The sequence below is a fragment of the Mesocricetus auratus genome, unplaced genomic scaffold, assembly GCF_017639785.1.
Source record: "Mesocricetus auratus isolate SY011 unplaced genomic scaffold, BCM_Maur_2.0 Super-Scaffold_100051, whole genome shotgun sequence".
In the NCBI taxonomy this organism is placed as follows: Eukaryota; Metazoa; Chordata; class Mammalia; order Rodentia; family Cricetidae; genus Mesocricetus; species Mesocricetus auratus.
In genome coordinates, this window is record NW_024429228.1 from 1,091,637 (window position 1) to 1,113,478 (window position 21,842).

A 21,842-nucleotide genomic window follows, 5' to 3' on the forward strand; every position below is an offset into this window, starting at 1 on the left:
TGGTGGCTTTGTTGTCTTTTCAGTGTACTCTTTGTAGATATTATTTGTCTAAGGTTACATAGATTTAAGTATGGCCTACTGTGTGCTTTATAAAGATGAAGACCTTGTTGCTTTTTGATTGGTGGTAAAAAGGTTCATATTAGGACAATAGTCATGAATACTTAGTTCTTGTCTGGTGATCTACATTTGTTGCTGTTGATAAGACTACTTCCCTCTATATCAGAAGTGTTTGTAAATGAAAATAGTTATATTTCATTACTTAGACATATACTGTATAGTGCTACAGGCAAAAGACACTGTATAAGATAAAATTAATTAATATTACATAACATTCCACATTTAGTTGGTTAGTTGCCATATCACATTTCAGGTACTCCATGTATGGCAAGTTGCTGCACATTTCCCTCCTCGCAGAAAGTTCTACCGGCTCGGGAGGGCTACCTTAGTACTTCTAAGTGACTGTACTTTCTTAACCCCACTAAGTTATTTCTAAAAAGGATGGAGAAATGGCAGCCGTAAACCAGTCTGATAAAGAAAAGATTAGGTACAAAGAACTCATGAATCTGGTACCCCAGTTTCCATGTCCTGTTACAGATTTTAAGAAAACCTTGATGTTTGTTATGACATTATTTTAGTTAGCTAACTGATACAGAGATTTACTGGGAATACTTTATCTTTGTAGATAATAAATAAAACATTAAGCTTTTAATTTTGCAGATATAAAGGAAATTATCATGATAATAAATTTGATCAGAGAAAGACTTTTTAGCTATGAAAGTGTTTTCCTAAAATAAATATGTAGTTATTGAGAGTTTTTCTTTTTAGCAACTTAATACTCTTGACATATATCTAAAGATAGTGAGATGATGATAAACTCTTAGACCTTTGAAATGAACCTGACAAAATGAAATATTTATCATCACAAGGAGACAAACTTAATTATGAAAAGAAATATTGAGAGTACAAATGCATTGTAAATAAAACTAGAGCACAGTATCTGAATCTAATGTTAAATCAAAAAATCCTAAATTAAAACTAATCTTACACAATAATTATCTCTTATATAATTATAATATTTCATGTTTTCTAAATAAACACTGAAACATCTCTTTTAAGTTGTTATTCTTGTTTCTTAGTTGAAATGATTGGGTGTGGTAGAAATAATTTTTGAATAGATTGTTTATGGAAAAAGTAGTTTAAATATTAAAGGGAACCATTTTAGCCTTGCCTTATATCTAGTTGTACTCTGATGAAAAGGAAATGATTCATCTCTAAACACAGAAATCTCTGAAGTAAAGTCTTCAAAAATATACATTCTATTCAGAACTCAGTGCATGTTATATGCAAGCATGTATGTATATATAAACATATATGCCCTAAGAAAGGTGCTTAAATGTAAATATAGTGGCTTTATAATTCACAAGAAGGAGAGTAAGCACAAAGATATTTCAGAATCATCTTTTTGTTTTGTGACTAATAAATGTGAAAAACCCTGAATATTTCTTTTTAATACTTAATGCTAGTATTTTTACTGAAATAAAACCAAATAAACTTTTTAGTTATAAGTTATTATGAATATATATCCCTGGCCAACAAATACATTTGAGTTTATAAAACAGAAGAAAATACTGGAGAGAATAGTTGTACATTACCTTTTATTTGGATGCTTCTTGACGCAAGTGCTATAGGAGAAAGTAATCAATCCTCTAAGGATCCTGAAGGTGTCTGAATCAAGTGAAGTTCTTCTTGTTCTGTCTGACTTCACAGACAAAGAGAAATGATAGTCTTAAAAACAGTGGCAATATGTTTACCCCGGTGCAAGGGGAGGAGCTAAGGCAGGCAACTTTGAAGCGCTAATCTGTGGCCATCCCAGGGCCACTGTGGGTGGAGGAAGGGCGGGATCTGAAGTGCACATTCTTGGAGGACAGGACAGCCTTCAAAGTATTGAAGAACTTCATGTGAACTTTTGCTGGGGAGCAACTGGAGAAAAATAAAAGTAAAACCTTCAAGTGTTTTGTGATTCAGGAATTTGGGTGTTACTGGTAGACAGCCAGAATTAGGAAGTGATAGAGAATAGACCGTAAGATTTGTTTTTAAAGTAGAACATTGCTTTGATAGCACCTTGGGGAAAACCTCAAGTGAAAAGTCATTTAAAACTGAATTGGTTTGCTCAAAGTTTAACTTCTGCCTACCCAGAGTTTAAAAAGTAATTAGAAACAATAGTCTAAGTTTTATTGGTGTGATATTTGAAACGATATTGAAAATATTTTGATGAATGTTTTAGGTAACAAATATTGCCAGTAATAAATCTGGAAAATAGAAAGAGAGAATTAACTTTATGGAAACCCACATTTAGCTCCTTCAGTATTTCGTTTATAACTATAAATTATAAAGAAATATCAGTTTTGACAATATTGCTATAAATAAGGGAGGGAATATAAATTTAAAATAAAACTGTAAATTCCTGAGAAATTAAAGATGTAACTCTCAATTTTAGAACAGTAGATATAATAGTAACAATTTGCTAAATCTTGCAAGAACCAAGAAAAAGTTTTAGAATCTATAAATATGCTAAGTGTTTACGTTAAAGTTGTCCTTCAATATCTGTGAATTTGCTTTCTATGGTTTCTGTTACTCATTGACTGGGAATTCCAGAAGGAATTCATGCATTTTATATAACTTGTGTTACAGGCTGTTGTCAATATCTGCTTCAATCTATTGTTAATCTCTTATTGTAGCTTGTTTATAAGTTAAACTTTACCATAGTGTGAGTATACAGGAGAAACATAGCACACTAGCTGCTCCTGGGCTCACAATGGCTTATGTCTGGAGAAACTCAGTGTGCTGAAATGCCAGAAGTCAAACCTACACTTAGTACACCAACCTGCCAGCATCAGAGCTTAGCTTCTCAAAACTTTACAGCAAGTCTGTCTGTCGGTAGTAACTGTGTGCTGGCATAGTCTGTCTGTCTGTCGGTAGTAACTGTGTGCTGGCATAGCTAACAGAGCTGTAGCTCACTGCCACTGCCCAGCTCCTTTGGCAAAGATAAAAATTCAAAACCTGAATTACAATTTCTGTTGAATGCCTACTGTTTTCTCAGTACCTTAGGTAAAAAAAAAATTGACAGCCAAACTCATATAATAACTGCAGAGATTTTGATGATATCTACTATTTCAGGCATTCAGAGGGTATCTTGGGATGTTCTTTAGATGAGGAAGGCTTCTATATTAAGATGAAAAATTAAATATCATTAAAAGTTATTTTTGGGTTGGCCTACCTCATGACTTATATAAAAACTCTAAATACAAAATTATTGTTATTTGATTAGTTCAGTATCTCCCTGGCATGGTATCCTATGTACAAAGACCAAAAAAAGTAGATAAATTGGACATCAAGATTTATAACTTGATCCTTCCATGGACACCATCAAGGCTAGGAAAAAATTAAAAATCACACATCTGATAAAGAACATGTATATATGTAGAACTTTCACCACACGTTAATAAATATGAACAATTTTCCTCTGATGGAGGTCAAGAAGTTGTTCATAAATAGCAGAATGAAGCCTTGATGGTTAATTTTCATTGTCAGCTTGTCAGAATTTGTATCTCTAAATATATCTTTAAGGATATTTCTAGAGATATTTAGCCATGGAGAGATGATCCATGAAGATGATCTGTGGAGAGATAACCATTAATGATGGTGACACAACACTATCTGTCATGTCCCAAACTGAATAAAAAAAGGCAACAGGAGAAAACCAGATGAAAATTCCTCCTTCTGTATGTCTGGACCTGCTAATGCACCAGGACAGCCTTGTTCTGCCACTCTAACGGGACTCTACCAAGCTTTTCCCTCCATGATAGGTTATATCCTCAAAATGTGAGTCAAATTAAGTACCTTTTCTCTTAAATGGCTCCTCACCAGATAATTTGATTGTAGCAATGAGAAAGTAATTAGTGCAAAGCTCAGCATCATTAGTCACCATTAATACAAATCTGAAGCATAATGATATACCACTTGATGTCAAGTGAGATGTATTGATACAAAAGATTACATGAAAACAAATGTTGATAAGAATTTGGAAAAATTGGGCCGGGCGTTGGTGGCGCACGCCTTTAATCCCAGCACTCGGGAGGCAGAGGCAGAGGCAGGCGGATCTCTGTGAGTTCGAGGCCAGGCTGGACCGACAGCCTCCAAAACAGAGAAACCCTGTCTCGTAAAACAACAACAACAACAACAACAACAAAAAAAAGAATTTGGAAAATTTGGATCCTTGGTACAATTGTTTATTTGAAAAGTTAAATGGCATATCAACTTTGAAAACAGTCTATGGTTCCTCAAAAAATGTTCATGTAAAGTTACCCTAAGACCTGTCGTTTGACACGTATGGGTGGTATAGGAGAATGAGAGCTATATCTGTATATCAATGCATGCATATAAAATTGATAACATAGTGTGATAACATAAGTGTGCATACATCTATTTATAGAGAAAACCAACCAAATGTCCATCATATGATAAAGAGACAAAATACATTGTATCCATTCATTCACCCATAAGAATTATTGCAGTACTGAAATATTACAATACAGATAAACCTTGGCAACATGTAAAGCCAAAGATGCCATTTATAGAAGGAAAGATGCTATATAATTTCCTTAATTAAAATGTCCAGAATAGTTCAATAAATTCATATGATCAGGAATAAGACTCGGGCTATATATAGACTGGGATTGGGAGAATTGTTAACAGAAGAGTGGGAGGTAAATGAGGGGTAACTGCTAATAGGTTCTGTGCCATCTAGTATTTTGTCAAGCTAGGGCCTTCTGGGAAGAGGAAACCCATCTGAAAACAAATCATGTCACATTGGCCTGTAGGTGAAACTGCGGGGCCATTTTCCTGACTAATGATTGATACGGGAGGACCTGACTCACTGTGGGTAGTGCCATCCCTGAGCAGGGAGTCCTTGAGTGTCAGGAGAAAGTACGCTGAGCAAGCCAAGGTAAGCAAGCCACTAAGCAGCGCTCCTCCATGGCTTCTGTACCAGGTCCTGCCTCTAGGGTCTTGCCTTAGTTTCCCTCAGTGGACTGACCTGGCATATGTAAGCCAAATAAACTTTCCTCTCCAAGTTAATTTTGGTCATGGTGTTTATTTATCACAGTAACTAAAACAAGACAGGTATTGTGATAGTCACTGTCAATTTGACTGAATTTATAATCACCATGGAAACACACTTCTAAGTGTATCTATGAGGATATTCTCAGGAGACTTTGACTGAGAAGATAGAAACTAAATGTGAGCGGCAGCATTCTGCTTGAGTTCTAGAAAGGACAGAGAGTGACACCCCAGGTCCATGTTTCTCTACTTCCTGAATGTGGATAATGTACGACCAGCAGCCTCACACACCTGCCACCATGTCCTTGCCACAGTGATAGACTCTGCTGCCAGATCATGGGCCCAAATCTTCCCTTCAGTTGCTTGTCAAGCATTTAGCCCCAGCAAAGAGGAAGCTAACCTAACCTATTCAGGTACATTGGTGGAGTAATGAAAATTCATTACAAACAGTGGAGTTGGTATTTGTAAAATTTGTAAATGTACTTGAAATGGGTTATTCTGTAATCAGTATACTGTTTTTAAAGGTTTAATGAAATCATGTGATTATGAAAAATAACAGGTTCTTATGAATTCTGAAAACATTTTGAAGTGATATGGTTCCTGTTCTAGAATTCTTTTTAACAATTTTATTTAAATTGCAATGTATAGGATACTCTATTGAAATAAGTATGCATTGTGGAAAGGCTAATCTCTCTGTAATTGCTCTTTTCCAGTATATTCTATCTTGCTTTCTTCTTCAAAAATCCTAAATGCTGCTGTTCTCTGGACTCAGTCTTGCATTTTTTCTTTATTCATATTATTTCTTTTTCAGGAATTACTTTGCTTTTCTTGGCTTTACATATTGTTTATATCATCCTGAGCCCATATTTAAATCTCTAGATAAATAGTTCACATATGTGTTCCCCCTCCAATAGCACAATTCACTCTTATCAAATGATTTCTCTATGTACACACAGATAACACATTGGGAGTATAAAATTCACACTTGATTTTTCCTTTGTTCCCTGCCCATTAGCAAGTCTTATTGGGCCTATATTGAATTTATTTGGGATCTGTCTTTACCCAACAATACTCTTAGAGTAATATAGATACCTACTATCTTCCAAAATGAGTTTTTATTTGTCTCCACCAGGAGCCATACACCTATCTTGAATGTCAGAAATCTTGCATATTTTTCCGGTAGAAGATTTAAATGACTGCTTATTGCCTTGGCCAACGTATTTCAGTTATAGCTCTTGAAATCTTTCTTATTTTTGTTGTCGTTGTTGTTCTGTTTTGTTTTTTTACTGCTCTCGGACTGGGGGACCTGTAATGAGTTGCTTGACCAGCCCCCAAATCATGACACGGAGCCTTATTATCAGTTATGAAGGCTTAGCCTTATCTTATGCTTATCCCACTAGATCTTATAACTTAAATTAACATATTTCTCTTCATCTACGTTTTGCCTTGGGGCTTTTTGCCTTTCTTTCATTCTGTATGTCCTACTCGGTGTCTGGCTGGCTGGTAGCTGCCTGCCTGCCTGCCTGGCTGGCCCCAGAGCTTCCCCCTCTCTTTCTCCCGTGTTATCCTCTCTCTCTCTCCTGCTTATCTTTCTGTCCACCACCTCCACCTGCCCCTCTATTGCCTAGCTATTGGCTGTTCAACTTTTTATCAGACCAATCATGTGCCTTAGGCAGGTATGGTAAACAGCAACACACCTTTACATAATTAAACAAATACAGTGCAAACAAAAGCAGCACACCTTTACATAATTAAGGTAATATCTGTAACATAAACAATTGGAACACATCTTTACATATTTAAGTAATATTCCACAATAATGTAATAGCAAAGTTAAAGAAAAGAACTTGAATAAAATAGTAATAATTGTTCCTGATTTTAGCGGAATTGTGTTGAGTTTCTGTCCATTTGTTTTGATGTTGGCTTTTGGTTTGCTGTATATAGCTTTTATTATGTTTAGGTTTGTTCCTGTTATCCCAGATCTCCCCAAGACCTTTATCATGAAAGGGTGTTGGATTTTGTCAAAGGCTTTTTCAGCATCTAGTGAGATGATCATGTGATTTTTGTTTTTCAGCTTGTTTATATGGTGGATTACGTTGATGGATTTTCATATGTTGAACCATCCCTGCATCCCTGGGATGAAACCTACTTGATTGTGGTGGATGATTGTTTTGATGTGTTCTTGGATATGATTTGCAAGTCTTTTATTGAGTATTTTTGCATCAATGTTCATGAGGGATATTGGTCTGAAGTTCCCTTTCTTAGTTGTGTCTTTGTGTGGCTTGGGGATCAAGGTTATTGAAGCCTCATAGAAAGAGTTTGGCAAAGATCCTTCTGCTTCTATTGTGTGGAATACTTTGAGAAGAATTGGTATAAGCTGTTCTTTGAATTTCTGGTAGAATTCTGCACTGAGGCCATCTGGACCTGGGCTTTTTTTGGTTGGGAGACTTTTGATGACTGCTTATATATCCATAGGGGTTATAGGTCTATTTAAATTGTTCATCTGTTCTTGATTTAATTTTGGCAAGTGATAGCTATCCAGGAAGTCGTCCATTTCCTTTAAATTTTCTAATCTTGTGGAGTACAGGTTTTCAAAGTATGACCTGGTGATTCTCTGAAATTCCTCAGAGTCCGTTGTTATGTCCCCCTTTTCATTTCTGATTTTGTTAATTTGCATATTCACACTCTGCTGTTTGGTAAGTTTGGACAAAGGTTTGTCTATCTTGTTGATTTTCTCAAAGAACCAACTCTTCGTTGCATTGATTCTTTGTATTGTTTTCCTTGTTTCTACTTTATTGATTTCAGCCCTCAATTTGATTATTGCCTGGCATCTACTCCTCCTGGGGGAGTTTGCTTCTTTGTGTTCTAGAGCTTTCAGCTGTGCTGTTAATTCTCTAGTATAACTATTCTCCAGTTTCTTCATGTGGGCACTTAGTACTATGGACTTCCCCCGTAGCACTGCTTTCAAAGTGTTCCATAGGTTTGGGTATGTTGTATCTTCATTCTCATTAAATTCTAGGAAGTCTATAATTTCTTTTTTATTTCTTCTTTGACCCAGGGATGGTGCAGTTGTGCATTATTCAATTTCCATGAGTTTGTAGGGTTTCTACAATTTGTGTTGTTGTTGAATTCCAATTTTAACGCATGGTGGTCTGATAAGATGCATGGAGTTGCTCCAATTTTTTTGTAGCTGCTAAGGTGGTATATTTTTGAGAAGGTTCCATTTGGTGGTGAGAAGAACGTATATTCTTTTTATGTGGATGGAATGTTCTATAGATGTCTGTTCATCCCAATTGGGTCATAACTACTATTAGCCCCTTTGCTTCTTTGTTGAATTTCTGTCTGCTATTCCTGTCTAGTGGTGAGAGTGGGGTGTTGAAATCTCCCACTATAAGTGTGTGGGGCTTTATATGTGATTTAAGTTTTAATAATGTTTCTTTTACAAACATGGATGCCTTTGTATTTGTAGCATAGATGTTCAGGATAGAAATTTTATCTTGGTGAATTTTGCCTGTGATGAGTATGTAATGACCTCCTTCATCTATTTTGATTGATTTTATTTTAAGTCTAATTTGTTAGATACTAGGAATGGTACCCCTGCTTGTTTCTTGGGTCCATTTGATTGGAAAATCTTTTCCCAACCTTTAACTCTGAGGTAATGTCTGTCTTTGAGGGTGAGGTGTGTTTCTTGTATGCAGCAGAAGAATGGGTTGTGTCTTCGAATCCATTCTGTTAGCCTGTGTCTTTTTATGGGTGAATTAAGGCCATTAATATTGAGGGATATTAGTGACCATTGATTGCTCATTCTTATTTGATTTGGAATGGTTGTTGTTGTTGGAATTATGTGTGGAATTCCACCCCTTTGTTGTTTTGACTGTTGGTAAAGTGGGATTATCTAATGCCTATGTTTTTCTTGTTGTAGTTAACTTCCTTGGGTTGGAGTTTTCCTTCCAGAACTTTCTGTAGGGCTGGGTTAGTGGATATGTATTGCTTGAATCTAGTTTTGTCATGGAATATCTTGCTTTCCAATCAGGAACAAGACAAGGCTGTCCACTCTCTCTATACCTTATCAATATTGTACTTGAAGTTCTAGCCAGAGCCATACGACAACAAAAGGAGATCAAGGAGATACAAATTGGAAAGGAAGAGGTCAAACTTTCACTATTTGCAGATGATATGATAGTTTACATAAATGACCCAAAGAACTCTACTAGGGAACTCTTACAGCTGATTAACACCTTCAGCAAAGTGGCAGGCTACAATATCAACTCAAGAAAATCAGTAGCCCTACTATATACAGATGATAAAAGGGCTGAGAAAGAAATCAGAGAAACATCACCCTTTATAATTGCCACAAACAACATAAAATATCTTGGGGTAACGCTAACCAAACAAGTGAAAGACCTGTATCGCAAGAACTTTGAGTCTTTAAAGAAAGAAATTAAAGAAGCCCTCAGAAAATGGAAAGATCTCCCATGTTCTTGGATAGGTAGGATCAATGTAGTAAAAATGGCAATCCTGCCAAAAGCAGGTTAAGACTGGGCTGGTTTAACCCCCAGATACAGCTGACCTGACAAGGGTTAGCTCTTGAATCCCAGACTGATGCCTGGGAATCCAGCATGGGACTGATCAAGACCCCCTGAATGTGGGTGTCAGTAGGAGGCCTGGGTAATCTATTGAGCCTTGGGTAGTAGATCAGTATTTATCCTGGGTATGCAAATGGACTTTGGACTCCCATCCAACAATGGGAGGTGCTCTCTCACCCTTAACTCTTGGGGGAGGGTCTAGTCCCTGCCCTGGATGAAATGACAGACTATGGACACCACCATGGAGGGCCTCACCCTCCCTGGGGAAATGAGGTGATATTGGGGGGATTGGTGGGAGGGCAAGGGAGGACGGGAGGGAAACGGAGAGGACCCTGGAATTGACATGTGAAGCAACCTTGTTTCTAATTTAAATTTAAAAATAAAAAATATATAAAAAATAGTTATAATTGTACCCTATACTCAATAAATGTAGTTCACTATTATTGTAAATGTCGCACAGCCTACAAAACCTTCTCTGACTAGACTTGTAGGCCAATATTTCAAATAAAACATTTGAATGTACCATTTTTTAATGACTCCAAAATTATGATCTCATCTTTCCCTCAACAATTTACTTACCTGTTAGTATTTGCCATCATCAATAATTGTCTTTTTCATTTGTTGCTGTCAATTCACTGGGACTTTCATAAGCTCCAGAGAGACGGAGCTATGTCTGGTTTGTTCACCCATATAAATGAGTAAGCAGCATAGTTCTTGTTACATTAACCAATGACTTGTTAGTCACTGGTAAAATAAATACTGAATCTCACATTCTGAAGATTTTTGTAGATTGATACTGTGTCTCTGTTTCACATTCATTTTAACTCAAAGCATACTATAATGCTTATTTAAATGCTATCTTTGTCTACCATAAGGGAAGATTTTCTCTCATGTATTCCTTATAATTCCTCATATACAGATTAAAGTAGATACAGGAAAATAGAATATCAGAAACAAAGTGTCTTCAGCCTATAAGCTCCCTTGAATTTAATAATGTACATTCCAGAGTAAAACTTATGATCTTTACAAAGGGGTAATTTGAAGATGATATTGTACAAGACTATTTCAGTACCACCCACAGGTTTTTTTTTTTAGTTCACCTACCTGAAAAGCCTTAAAGAGGCTTACAGAATGAAGACTCATTTCAATTAGAGCTAACATGTGTGATCAATAAAAATATAAAGATGCTATACACTGCTAGTCACTAACACCTTTTAGCCAACATGTAAATAATTGCAAGGAATACATCTAATAAAAATACAGATCCAAATAATGTAAAAATTTGCTTTTAAAAATTTCTTGCATCTAAATATTGAACAGTACCCAATGATATACTCTTTTATTTTTGTGGAAGTTTTATGCATTTTTACCTTGGTACTTTAAATATTTATCTTCTTGGAATTCAATATACTGTTTTTGTTAGTGTTCTCAAAAATATTTTCTTTAGGACAAAAAATATTGTTAACAAAGGAGTGTTTTCTTAGTGTATGCTTACTATTCTTGGGTTAGTTGTCTCCAGCTTTATACTTGGCTTTTCTACTGCATACTTAGCCAACTTTTTCTATTACAATGTTTCTATGAGATAGTATTAAATGATAAAATTTTGTGATCTCAAAATCTTGGAAAGTGATGGAAGGAGTTTCGGTAAGAAAGTAAATGCTGGGAAAAATATTCACTAACCACACATCTGACAGAGGGCTGATCTCCAAAATTTACAAAGAACTCAAGAAGCAAGTCTCCAAAACACCAAAGGATCCAATTAAAAATTGGGCTGCAGAACTAAGTAGAGAATTTTCAATAGAGGAGTCTAAAATGGCTGAGAGGCACTTGAGAAAGTGCTCAACATCCTTAGCCATCAGGGAAATGCAAATCAAAACAACTCTGAGATACCATCTCACTCCTGTCAGAATGGCTAAAATAAAAAACACCAATGACAATTTATGCTGGAGAGGATGTGGTAAAAGGGGAACACTCCTCCATTGCTGGTGGGAGTGCCAACTTGTTCAGCCACTTTGGAAATCAGTATGGAGATTCCTCAGACAAATGGGAATAAACCTACCATAAGACCCAGCAACTCCACTCTTAGGCATAGATCCAAAAGATGCCCATTCATACAATAAGGAGGTCTGTACCACTATGTTCATAGCAGCATTATTTGTAATAGCCAGAACTTGGAAGCAACCTAGATGCCCTTCAGCTGAAGAGTGGAGAGAGAAAATGTGGTACATTTACACAGTGGAGTACTATTCAGCAGAAAAAAACAATTGAATCCTGAGATTTGCAGGCAAATGGATGGCACTAGAAGAAACCATCCTGAGTGAGGTAACCCAGTCACAAAAAGAGAAACATGGCATGTACTCTCTCATATATAGATTTTAGACATAGATCTGTGGAGTGCCAGCCTACAATCCCATGGCCAGAGAGTCTGGGAAACAGAACCTTCATTCAGTGGCTGATGGAAGAAGAGGCAGACTCCCGTGGCTAAGCACTGAGCTGAACTCAAGAAAGCCAGTAACAGAGTGGGAGGACTGATGACCAAAGGGATTAAGACTGGGCTGGTTTAACCCCAGAAACAGCTGACCTGACAAGGGTTAGCTCTTGAATCCCAGGCATCAGCCTGGGAATCCAGCATGGGACTGATCAAGACCCGCTGAATGTGGGTGTCAGTGAGGAGGCCTAGGTAATCTATTGAGCCTTGGGCAGCAGATCAGTACCCATCCCGAGTATACACATGGACTTTGGACTCGCATCCAACAATGTGAGATGCACTCTCACCCTGAACTCTTGGGGGAGGGTCTAGGCCCTGCCCTGGATGAAATGACAGACTATGGACACCCCCATGGAGGGCCTCACCCTCCCTGGGAAAATGAGGGGATAATGGGGGGGGCCGGGGGTAGGACATGGGAGGAGGGGAGGGAAAGGGAGAGGGACCTGGAATTGACATGTGAAGCAACTTTGTTTCTAATTTAAATTTAAATTTAAAAGTAAATAATAAAAAATAAAAAAGAAGAAAGTAAATGCTAATTCTCTTCTATCTCTTTAATGTATAAATAAATCTTTAAATGATAAAGGTATGATCTCCTCAGATTTTTTCAATTCACTGTGTTTTTACTATATTATCTCAGCCTTAATTTCTCCTCATACACACATAGTAATGGAAAGTTTGACAGGAGCCTTAAAAATCATTAGCTTAAAAAGTTGGCTCATTTATTAATTAATAGAACTAAATCCCCCCATTTCATTAAAATAAATTATATAAATATGGATATATAGTGTCCTTGACTTATATAAACAGCTCTCAAACCATTTAATTTTTTTCTTTTGGTATTCTTTAGTGTCCATAATACTGTGTTGACACTACGAAACAAGTCGAATATTGTCTTTAAACTGTAATTTCAAACAGTGATTGGCTCAAGATAGGGATTTAAAAATATATACTTTTCAAGTCTTGAGAGATGGCTCAATGGTTAAAAGCCATTGTTCTTCCAGAAGACCTAGCTAGCACCTGCATGGTGGCTCACACGCATCTGTAACTCTAGTTCCAGGGGATCTGATGTTTTCTTCTGGCCTCCAAGGACCTACAGCACACAAGTAGTCCACGTATGTACAGCTAAACAAAACACTCATACATATAAAATAAAAACCTTTTAAAAATATTTCTTACAATAAAAGACAATTGGATGGTTCCCATTATTAAAGAAGTAGAGTCTTTTTCTGAGTAATTTAATTTTTTACTACAGAATTATTATGGTTGCTGTTCGTTAATAGTACATAAATTGAGTTTTCTAGAACCACTGAAAAGAAGGTTGGAGAGAGTCAGGGCCATTAGAAAGGTGTAGCAGGACACAAAGGAGGTCATAAATTAGGTGTCAGTGGCTCCTGAGTATGACCTGCAACCAAGCTTCAGAGAGTGAATGACTGCTGTGCTTTCCCTGGCCTGTGTTGTATAGAGTGCATAAGATAGTTGTAAGCAAACTACTTTTTACACTACAATGGTTGAGATAAAGAGAGGGATGGAGGCAGGTAGAGTCTGCAGATATGTGGACCTTAACCTGTAGAAACCGACCCAACAGGACGGTATGCAGAAGGGGAAATGAGAGGGTCTGCCCAGGAGAGACCATGTCTGCACCACAGAAAGCAAACGGTTGTGAGGAAAGCAAAGCACAGGAAACCAAACACCAGGAAACAGAGGTGGTGGCAACACCAGTGAGGTACTTCAGCCTCCTTGAGGAGAAGGATACGTGGGTAGACTCTCCTATTGAAATGAACAGGTTGCGTGGTACGGATTGCTGCAGACTTAAAACATGGCATGCTAATGACTGGGCCTCACTTTCCAGACAGAACTGGCTACTTTTTCCATCCTTTTGTAAAAATGTGGATTACGTTCCAGGGGACGTTACAAATTAAAAGAAGTCTCAGGAAATACAGAGAAAAAGGACTATGATGACAAAGTGGTGACAGGGATAAAAGAATAATTCCACATTGTAGTGTAGTATAAAGAAACCCTTGCAGATTACCCCTCGCCCCATGTCCCAGGTTGTGTGGCATGACACATCAACTGGGTACTTGTGTAAATTAGAATGATGTTGGTCTGCTCACCTCTGAATGAGAAGAGCTTTGTGTTATCTTAATACCTTCATGATTTTCTCAAATACCTGGCAGTGAAGTCTACAACTTTTGTGACAATGGTTATGAAGCAGTCTTTCCTGAACTATCGGAAAATAGTGTGAGGGGCATTCCCACGTTCGCATCTCTATAAAAACATCTCTGTTCTTAGTCATTTTCATATACAGACAGTGGACTTTAAATATATTGGTATCTAGCAAAATTAACGATTTCTGTTATCTTTTTAAATTCCATTAATATTTTAGAGGACAAAACAATAGTTCTAGTATGAAATGACATACATCCATACACGTATGTCATTGTACTTTGCTGATAGTCTCTTCTATTACCTTCTTTATGTCCCTCCTTCCAAATACTCTTCCTTTATGCTTCATGTCTCTCCTATATAGACATAATATATGAAAAACATGAATATATATTAGAGAAATATGTATTCATGTGAAAGAAATATTGCAGTGTTTGAGTCTAACTTATTTATTTAGCATAATAATCCTAAATTCCATTCATTGTTTTTAAAGAACATAATTTTGCTCAAATAAAGCTATGGTTCCAATTTCCTTTCTGTTGCTGTGATAAATAGTGTGACCAAAAACATCTGGGGGTGAGACTCTTTGGCTTATACTTCCAAGACATACTCTATCGTTGAAGGAAGTCAAGGGAAGAACTCAATCATAGACTTAAAACAGAAATTATAGAGGAACACTGCTTGCTGGTTGCTCAATCATAGGTTTATGATTAGCTGACTTCCTTATACAGTCCAGGATTACTTGCCTAGAGATTATGTCATCCAGAATAGACAGAGCCCTGCTGCGTCAATTAATAATCAATACAGTTCCCATAGACATGGTCATAGGCCAGTCTGATTCAGCAATTCCTCAGGTGAGATATTCCTCTCAGATGACTATAGTTTATGTCAAGTTGACAATTAAAGCCAACTAGGGCAATGTGTGTGTGAGAGAGAGACACAGAGACAGAGACAGAGATTGTCTTCATCTGTTAATCTGTTTATGGATGTCTAGGCTGAGCCCGTATCTTGGTTATTGTGATGGTGCCATAATAAATGAGATTCGCAGGTATCTTTGTTGTATACTTAGGTTCCTTTCATAAGTGGAGAAATAAAGTGGATAACTGCTTCTTGGACCTGTTTTTACATTATTTTTATTCATTCCAATGTTACTACCTGTATATTCAATGAAATACAGCGGAGAGATACCCTATAGAGTATTTTGTTTCCCAGCTGACAAAGCTGCTTTGAATTGCTGGTGGTTCTATTATTTGATGTTATGCACTTTCATAATAAAGTTGCTTGGAATACCCCACATGATGAGAACTATCATATGCAAGGTCCTAAGTTCAATTCTTCTTACTGAAAAAAGAAGACACAATTAAAATGGCAATATAATAATTACATAATATTAACATGCTTTATGATAAAATGCCCTGGGAGCACTAAAAGGTACGACAATTTCAAGTGGTATGAATTCACTTATATAGTTTTATGGATTTTTATCTTATGGTTATTTTTTAAATTTTACTTAAAATGTTTTTGTACAATATTCTTTCCCTTCTCTAAGTTCTTCCCTTATCTTCCCCATCTCCCTACCCACTCACCTCTAGTTCACTCCCCCACATGTGTCCCCCCTCAAAAATAACAATAACAAAAAACTCAAGAAACAGGGAAAACAACTAAAATAAAATGGAAACAAATAAGCAAACTGAACAAAAGTAAAAAAGAATGTTCTCACTGGAGGCCTGTGCATGCCAAGTACGTACACACACACACACACACACACACACACACACACACACACTTGACTCTGTTTTGTGTTGTCCTCGGTATGGGGACTGCCTTGGATTGTTGTTAATATACCCAGTGTCACATTGTAGAAAACTGGTCCTCCCTTTTCCAGCAGGGAAAGGGGAAATTGCAAATAGCTGCTTGGTTAGGGGTAGGACTTGGTGTCCAGTTCCCAGTCTTAGTACTTGGGTTTTGACTGGTTTGAATTTGTACAGGTCATGTATGTGTTCTCACAGGCTCTGCGAGTTCATGTCTATCAATCTTGTGTCTGGAAGACATTGTATCCTTGGTAATCTATTCACCTCCTCTTACACATTGATCTCTGAGACTTGAGAGGAGTTTGATAAAAACATGTCATTTAGCGCCAAATGTGTCAATGTCTCTCATTCTGTATATTGTGTATCTCTCTGTTAATTATAATATACTGCAAGAAGAACCTTCATTGATGACTGTTGAGTGATGCTATGATTTATGTGTATAGCAGTGTCATTAGGAATCATTTTATTGATATGCTCCTTTGGCAAGTCAGTAACTATTCGGTTATCCCCTGCATCTACGGCCTATCTAATCTTAGGTTCCTGGCCACTTGAGTGGTATCATGGGTTCCATCTCATCAGAAGGATTACATTGGGATGGGGTAGAAGAGAAAAGGGAAATCTGGGGAGAAACAACTAACATTAAAGAAAGGCCTTTAAAAAAAAACATGTAAACCCACTACTGTAAAAGCTTCCTAAAATATGTACATATACGAAAGGAATTTTAAGTGGAGTCACTATATAATGGGGGAAACAATACCTCAAGTAGACATCTTATTCCACAAAGTAAAACCAAGGCTATTAGTTATTCTTCATAACCTGATGGTAAGACCCCATTGCTGAAGATGCAGTAAATAGTCATTCAATGTGGAGATATCGAGCTAGTGCCAAACTAGTAGCTGCTACTGAAAAGTGTTGATGGTGCTGGAAGGTACTTTACGCACTACTGGAGGAGAAAAGTAATTCAAACCCCGTGACCTACAGCAAAGACCTTCCTGTGAGATGTCCTCCTACAGTGGTAGCACAAATGATATAGGAGTAACCAACCACCTTTGGAGTAGTTTGAGTTTATTCATTCATTCATTCATTCATTTATTTGAGACAGGGTTTCTCTGTGTAGCTTTGGAACCTAACCTGGCACTTGCTCTGTAGACCAGGACTCAAACTCACAGAGATCCGCCTGCCTCTGCCTCCCGAGTGCTGAGAGTGCCACCAATGCCCGGCCTGAGTTTCTGGTTCCTAAACAATAAAAAACATTTGAGGTTTTTGAACCCTGTAATTTGCAAGTCATCTACACTGTTCTTTCGGTATCTTCACACAAACTGTTAAAGAATTGTTTTTATTTGTGGCTAGTACATACCAACATGATAGACACAATTCATTGCATAGCTCCAGTTTGCTAGAATTTTGTGAATTGTTTTTCAGATTTTAGGATTTTTTCTTTCAATTAAAAGAGAAGAAACATTAGAAGTATAGTTCTTCTATAAGTCTTTAACATGCTCTGATAAGAAACAAGACTAGGGAGGAGAACAAAGCCAGATACATGTTTTTATCTAAATGTCTCTTGTGGAACACTTTCATGGAATATACAGAAAGGTCGATAATTTCACTAGTTTTTGTTAGACTAGAAGTTTTCCTTTCCTTCCATTTATGTAAATCAGTAAAAACAGTTATCAGAAGGCACAGACACAGATAACATTTGTTCCAGCCCCGTCCCTCTGGGATGTTTGTAGGGTGCACCTGCCAGAGAGTAAGCAGTTGGCTCTCATTTTCCTCTTCCTATGTTTTATTAGTCAAAACTTCCTTGTGGACTGTCCCATGGCTAAACTTTCTTTAAATATTTTTGTTTTAAAGTTGTGTGATTTAGTAGAAATAATTTGGAGTACTGAGAAATAATTTAGAGTACTTGAGCACCTCATAAATATGAAATTCAGCATTGTTTCACCTTTGATAGCTGGCAAATGTCTTAATATTTTCAAAAGGAACTTTAAATGAGCATTAACCGAAACAGGATCCTTTTAGGCATCAGCAGAGACAGATTCATGCTCACATCTTTGTTAGAGAATGGGTAGTTTCTTTTTCAGATATAGGCATCTTGATAATCATCTGCTCTACCATCATAGTAGTGTTAGCATAGACTACCAAACACCATTCTTTCTAAGTTATAAACTTGGTCGATAACTCTTTGAATTATGAAAAGACAAAAATTGTTTTTCCTGTACATAAAGAACTAATATCTACACAGTTTTGAAAACAGACCCTGAATTTGCCACCTCTCACTTGACATTTATATTATTCCGTATTAAGGAAATCTCTGGGCATCTAAGGCTCATTGAGATTATTACTTTAGAAATTCTTTTTCAGAGGGAGTGAAAAAAAGTTTAGGGATAATGATTTTATTTAGGGTAATGAGTTTGGATGTTCTTGGTTATTTTTACTTGGGGGGGTCTAAATATCTTTGAAACTGCAGTGATCAATTTTAAAATATGAATTCAACAAAGTTGAGCTCATCCTGTGTTATTTTTGACTGTCAGACCTCAGTTTGTTTTTAATCCTCGTGTATTCACTGCATTTTCAGGAGGTTTTATGAAGATGGAGCCATTGTCTTGGGTGAAGAAGCAAATATGCTTGCTGGCATGCTGCTTGGACTCAATGCTATCGACTTCAGGTACTCAGGGTTCAACTAAATGAATTCAGTTTTTAAACGATTATACCTAATAGTTTCTACTCATGATTTTCTTTCAGTTTGCTAAGTAAAGCACAGTTGGACTTCTATATTTGATTTATATTGATTTCAGATCAACTAGTTTTCCAGTTTCTTAGAAGAAAGGAAATAAGGTGATTTCTAACCTAATAGGCCTGTTCTCTAAGCTGAGTGAAAAGGAAGAGTAGACTATGCCCGACAGCAGAACTTTGCTGTCAAGGAAGGGAAATGTCTGGATCTTACTCAGTATTTTCAGCTACTGCTATAAAATGTGAAGAAATAGATTCAGAGCAGATTTAAAATAAGCAAGATGCCTTTCCCATGTCTAGATAGAGAAAATTCTGGGAGGATGTCTTGGATACCTTATACCTCTTGTGTTATTAACATTAGTTTAGAATATAAAATATTGTTCATTTTTCCTTTTGTTCTCAACAACATGAATCAGTTCCAGACTGATAACAAATGCTAAAAATGGTTGTGGTTAGATCACTTTGAAGATTCTGAAAGCATAATTGTGCATTTAATTTATCCCAAATTATATGTTATATTAAAAGTAAAAAGTTTTCAAAGATAAGGGTGAAGGAAGAATAGTTTTATAAATGGAATCATTTGAAGAATTAAAGAATATTAACAAGACGAGACTGAAATGACTTGTGGGTTTTGACTTTAAATAGACTCTTATAGTTTTCAATGAGGTTATCTTTTCCTAGTAACTTAACTTTTTCTTCAAAATATGTGTCTCTTCATAGGTCTGGATTTCCCCTGTTTGTAATTTAATAAGCTAATATTAGCTTAATTTTTAGATGAACATGGGAAAGTCTGAATGTTGTTCCTTGAAGTTTTTATTGCATTTATTTATTTGGTATGTGTGCATATGTGTGGGCACCTGTGAATGTGGCGATCAGGGGACAACTGGTCTCTCTTACCATGGGATTCCTGAGGATTGAATTCAGGTCATCTGGATTGATGGTGGCACCTTTACTCGCTGAGCTTTCTTGCCAACCTGAAGATTATCTTTTGATCCTGAGTGTTGTTAACTCTTCATGTAAGTGTCCCGTCATCTTAGTCCTGTAAGTCCATGTTTTATATTTTTGGTTTTTTTCCTCTTTTAAAAATTTCATTTCATATTCAGACAACAGCATTCCACCCCTGGCTGCTATACATTCATGGCCATGTCATGGTGCAAATACATATAGTCTAACTTCTAAAGTTCCCACAGTCATTAAGAGTCCCAACACCGTTCAGAAGTCTCAAGATTGAAGTGTCTGTTGAGTCTTGAGACAGTCTTTTGACTGTGAACCAATGCTGAATAAAGAAAGAAACTGCATGCTTCCAGTATACACTGACACATTCCCATTCTAAACAGGAAGAATGCAAGCATACTGAGGTTAGACCAAAACAGAAATTTCAGCAGGGCAAACACCAAGTCCTATGTCTGTGACTTTAGCTTCAAAGGGCATAGATCCGTTCCTCCCCACACTATAATATATGCCACTCTCGTTGGCTGTTTCCAATCCTGTATGTAGCCCTCCTCATGATATTATTTCATGGCCCTGATGGCTGTGGTATCTTTGAATCTACATTATAGCCTTGCCTCGCCTTCACAACTTCATTCAGGGTTTCCGAGAGCATCTCTGCAGGCACCCTAACTGGGCTCTCTGTCACACATTGCCTGTCACCAGCAGTCTTCTGAATGCTTGGAAGAGGGGTCACTGATCCCCTCGGACTTGCATCTTTTGTGCCACCAAACTAGACTCACTGCCAAGTTCTGCTTCCAGCTTGGCGGGGAGCCTGGCCTCCTGACCACAGTTGTAACCGTTTCTGTATGCTGAAACTGGTAAAAAATGTTCCCTATACCGTTACCTTTCAAGAACAAGAAACCTGTCAGGCTCTCTCTTTTCAATACTTTTGGAGCCTTCCATGCTGGGATCTTGCACTCAGGGTCCCTTTCCTGTTGTTCTTGTACAGAGCAGACCACTTCTCCTTCAAGGCAAGAATCTCTTTAGCAACTGGGGTCTTTTCTTAGCACCTGTCTTGACTGTACTTACTTTCCTAATGCTCTCCTCCCACAACTGCACATGCCCCCCTTTCCAGCTTGTGTTCTTTTTCCCTGTAGAACTGAATAAGCTCAGTCAGTAATAATCATGGTACTCCACTCAGTGTTTTGCTGCCTTGAAATTTCTACTGCCAAGGGAATTAGTTCATTACTTTTAAATTTGACCTCACATAAGTTCTCAAAATATGAGCCAAATACAGCCAGATTATTTGCCAAAATATTGCATTAATACTAGAATCTTTGCCCCTCACTGAAACCTTATTTGTTGGGCTTCCACCATCCAAGTTTTTCTGGATTGCTCTTACCAGGTTATATTACTGCTGCTTTCTAAGTTTCCATCAAAATATCCTATCAATCTCTGCTTACAACATTCAATGGCTTTTCCAGCCCAAATATACAAAACCTTCACATTCCTTCAATACAAGAAAGGCTTAAAACTACGTGGTCTGGTTCATCACATCAATGACCCATTGCTAGTACCATTTATGTATTAGCTTCTTCTGTGTTGCTGTGATAACATTCCCTGACATGGACAATTTGAAAGAGAAGGAGTCCGTAGCTTCAGAGGAATAGAGTCCGTCTTGACAGAGAAGGCATGGTAGCAAGTAGGGACAGCATGGTGACAAAAGCAGGAAACTGGAGGTCCCATTGTATCCCCACTCAGAAAGCACAGTGGGAATAGTAAGTGGGGCCAAGCGACAAAACCTCAAGCCCTCCCCCACTGACATAATCCCTTCGCGAAGGCTCCACCTCCTAAAGACTGCATCCCAAACGATGCCGTTGACTAGGGAGTGAGCATGAGAAACAACATTTAGGGATGTTTATATCTACACCGCAACTGTGTATTGTATAAGTGTGCATGCACAGAGATTGGGGAACAACCTTATGGAGTTGCTTCTTTCCTTCACCTTTATGTGGG

General features: G+C 37.3%; 2 protein-coding genes across 6 annotated transcripts in view; one reads left to right on the plus strand and one right to left on the minus strand.

Moving 5' to 3' along the window:
* Nucleotides 1-1,803, minus strand: part of Abcb1 (ATP binding cassette subfamily B member 1) — a 145,258-nt gene extending 143,455 nt beyond the window's left edge. For all 3 annotated transcript variants that reach the window (XM_040735824.1, XM_040735825.1, XM_040735821.1), the window contains exon 1: nucleotides 1,653-1,803. The gene's annotated coding sequence lies outside the window, so the exon portion shown is untranslated. The remainder of the gene's footprint in view (nucleotides 1-1,652) is intronic.
* The window catches only part of Rundc3b (RUN domain containing 3B), a 144,196-nt gene that overhangs the window by 46,268 nt on the left and 76,086 nt on the right, over nucleotides 1-21,842 (plus strand). For all 3 annotated transcript variants that reach the window (XM_040735829.1, XM_040735828.1, XM_040735830.1), the window contains exon 5: nucleotides 18,742-18,831. In XM_040735829.1, the coding sequence (XP_040591763.1) occupies nucleotides 18,742-18,831 (90 nt within the window). The remainder of the gene's footprint in view (nucleotides 1-18,741; nucleotides 18,832-21,842) is intronic.